Raw genomic sequence first — 3452 nt, 5'->3', positions numbered from 1 at the left:
GAGTTGATAGAGGAAGCTCATCCACGCTCTTCCCGGGTTAGATTTTAACTGGCAACCTTCAGATCAGCATCCCAGCCCTCAAGTCATCAGTCCTGCTGGCACAAGGGTTTAATCCACTGCGTCACTGGGGGCTCCTTTTTCAGTTTCAGGGTAAAACAACTGTTTCTTGTTCAACCCTATTTTTTGCCCTAATAACAATTAATGTGAGCTGCTATTGAAGTGTTTTCATATTGCTAATTTCAGGTGTTGAGATTGATTTCAAAATACCCAGTACCAGGGGTAGGCATTTCATAACTTAGAAAGGTAAAGGTAAATGTTTCCCCTGACACTTAAGTCTAGTCATGTTCGACTCTGGGGGTTGGTGCTCATCTCCATTTCTAAGCCAAAGAGCCGGTGTTGTCTGTAGACACCTCCAAGGTCATGAGGCCGACTGCACGGGGCGCCGTTACCTTCCCGCCGGAGCGGTACCTATTAATCTACACACATTGGCATGTTTTCGACTGCTAGGTTGGCAGAAACTGGTGCTAACAGTGGGAGCTGACCCTGCTCCCTGGATTCGAACCAGTGACCTTTTGGTCAGCAAGTTCAGCAGCTCAGTAGTTTAACCCGCTGTGCCATTGGGGCCTCCATTTCTTGACTTTGTAAGCTTTTATGCTGTCTGGAACAAATTCTAATTTTTCCTATGCCAGTTTCTTTTTTGCTTTTTTTTAAATAGTTTTTATTGAATTTAAATTTTTTAATACAATAATTACTTTTATCACAAAGCAGATATATAATGTATCATACAATACTTGCATAATCTATTGTTGATTTATATCTACTACAATGTTAACATTTGTCCATCTATATTTCTTCACCACTGTGTATCACCCCCTCCCACCCCGAGCCACTTCTTATATATTGTCCAACCAAAATCTCATTTCTTCCTGAGGCGGTAGCCCTCCATCCCTTTTTTGAAGTCCTTTCTCAATAAATTTTCCCCATACATCCTCAAAATCATTTTTTTCCATGTCTCTCTTTTAACTTTTAATTTGCATGTTAGCTTATCATTTATTGCCAATTTCCATACTTCCTTATACCATTCTTCAATCTGAACATTTATTACATTTCTCCAGTTCCTTGCTATAAGCATTCTTGCTATTGTCAATAAATTTGTTATTGCTTCTTTTTCTTTTTTATCCATCTTATTGTTATTATAAATTGATAATAATGCAATACCAGGGCTTCTTTCCAGTTTGATGTTCATTATATCCTCTATCTCTTTAAATATTTTATACCAAAATTTCCTTACATTTTTACAATGCCACCACATATGTATATATGTTCCCACTTCCTGACAGCCTCTCCAGCAATTTTTTGGATGGTTTTTATTAATATTTGACATTTTTAATGGCATTAAATACTCTATGCCAGTTTCAACGGAAATAATTTCTGGATTGCTGTGAGTTTTCCAGGCTGTGTGGCTGTGTCCCAGAAGCATTCTCTCCTGACGTTTCGCCCACATCTATGGCAGGCGCCCATAGATGTGGGCGAAACGTCAGAAGAGAATGCTTCTGGAACATAGCCATACACATAGAATCATAGAATCATAGAATCATAGAATAGTAGAGTTGGAAGAGACCACATGGGCCATCTAGTCCAACCCCCTGCTAAGAAGCAGGAAATCGCATTCAAAGCACCCCCGACAGATGGCCATCCAGCCTCTGCTTAAAAGCTTCCAAAGAAGGAGCCTCCACCACAGTCAGGGGGAGAGAGTTCCACTGTCGAACAGCCCTCACAGTGAGGAAGTTCTTCCTGATGTTCAGGTGGAATCTCCTTTCCTGTAGTTTGAAGCCATTGTTCCGTGTCCTAGTCTGCAGGGCAGCAGAAAATAAGCTCCCTCCCTCCTCCCTATGACTTCCCCTCACATATTTGTACATGGCTATCATGTCTCCTCTCAGCCTTCTCTTCTGCAGGCTAAACATGCCCAGCTCTTTAAGCCTCTCCTCATAGGGCTTGTTCTCCAGACCCTTAATCATTTTAGTCGCCCTCCTCTGGACGCTTTCCAGCTTGTCAACATCTCCCTTCATCTGCGGTGCCCAAAACTGGACACAGTATTCCAGGTGTGGTCTGACCAAGGCAGAATAGAGGGGGAGCATGACTTCCCTGGATCTAGACGTTATTCCCCTATTGATGCAGGCCAAAATCCCATTGGCTTTTTTAGCTGCCGCATCACATTGTAGGCTCATGTTTAACTTGTTGTCCACGAGGACTCCAAGATCTTTTTCGCACACACTGCTGTCAAGCCAGGCGTCCCCCATTCTGTATCTTTGATTTCCATTTTTTCTGCCGAAGTGAAGTATCTTGCACCCTGGAAAACTCACAGCAACCCAGTGATCCTGGCCATGAAAGCCTTCAAAATAACTTCTGTTTGGGTTTTACTCAATGGTCTGACATTGCTGTCCGAGAATACCATTTAAAACATCATTTGATTGTGATCCTGTCTGACTCCAATGTGCTTCCACTTTGCTGGCTGGCTCCTGAGCAGGGACATGCTGTTTTGTTTAAAAGGCTCACATTCTTTGCTGTGCCATTTCCCTATTGGCCGGATGGGGCCATCCTTCCTGCTGTGGCTGCTGATGTCAGACCCACTCTCTCTCACACACCCTTCCTAAGGTTTGCTGCTGCAGAGACTTCTCAAGGCAACCAGATAGAGCCTTACTACGTCTGCACGGCTCTGGTGGGGAAACCCAGCCCCCAGGAATGATCAAAGGTGGGAGGAAGAGCCAAGGCACATCCTGTCTCCTTCCCTTACAGTGCAGTCATGCTGGAGGCATAGCAGCCGCCCGTTGAAGTACAGTAAGGTGAACAGAACCTTGTTTACCCATCTGGGAAGGAAACGTTACAAAGCCTTTGTCTTGGAAGTCAGCAGCATCTCATCTCTGCCGCTGGCTTATCCACTGCTGGCGATACTACCATAACCATCTTGGACTGCTTCAGCTATTTTGACTTCCTTTTTTTTCCTATTGCTCCAAGAATGTCTTGATAGAACTGCGAGGAAATTCCATCTTTGAAAGGGTTTCTTGTGGATTCCTTTGAATTCACAATGAGAGCAGTTTATCTTTGAGACTCTTTTGTTTTTGTGAAAAACCACATGACTATATTTTGAAGCAGAAAAATAGGAAGATAGAAGAAATAGGGTTTTTTTCCCTCTCCCTTTTGCTGGATCAGCTTTCTAGATAGTGGCAGCGGCACATTGCACATACGCTTCCAGGCACACGTACTGCAGGGTGCTGTTGATCTTGGCAATTTTTGATATTTTTTGACTATATATATACATTTTGCTTCAGTCAGAGTGCACTGTGATCACATTTCTCCTCAATTGCTGTTTTGCATTGAATGTGTAGGAATATGCTCATGAAGGAGTACCGGATCTGTATGCCTTTGACAGTTGAAGAGGTAAGTGTATTGGC

General features: G+C 43.2%; 1 protein-coding gene across 2 annotated transcripts in view; it reads left to right on the top strand.

Annotated features, from left to right (window-relative positions):
* Window positions 1-2632: 2632 nt before the first annotated feature.
* Window positions 2633-3452, top strand: part of pitpnc1 (phosphatidylinositol transfer protein cytoplasmic 1) — a 236672-nt gene continuing 235852 nt past the window's right edge. Inside the window, exon 1 of one of the 2 annotated variants that reach the window (XM_008116371.3) lies at window positions 2633-3438. In XM_008116371.3, coding sequence (XP_008114578.1) covers window positions 3379-3438 — 60 coding nt within the window. In that variant the 5' untranslated portion in view covers window positions 2633-3378. The remainder of the gene's footprint in view (window positions 3439-3452) is intronic. The other variant, XM_008116369.3, reaches the window with a different exon arrangement.

This window comes from Anolis carolinensis, chromosome 2 (genome assembly GCF_035594765.1).
Source record: "Anolis carolinensis isolate JA03-04 chromosome 2, rAnoCar3.1.pri, whole genome shotgun sequence".
Taxonomy (NCBI): Eukaryota; Metazoa; Chordata; class Lepidosauria; order Squamata; family Dactyloidae; genus Anolis; species Anolis carolinensis.
Note: the sequence above shows the minus strand (reverse complement) of the source record. Positions and strands in the feature narration are given on the sequence as shown.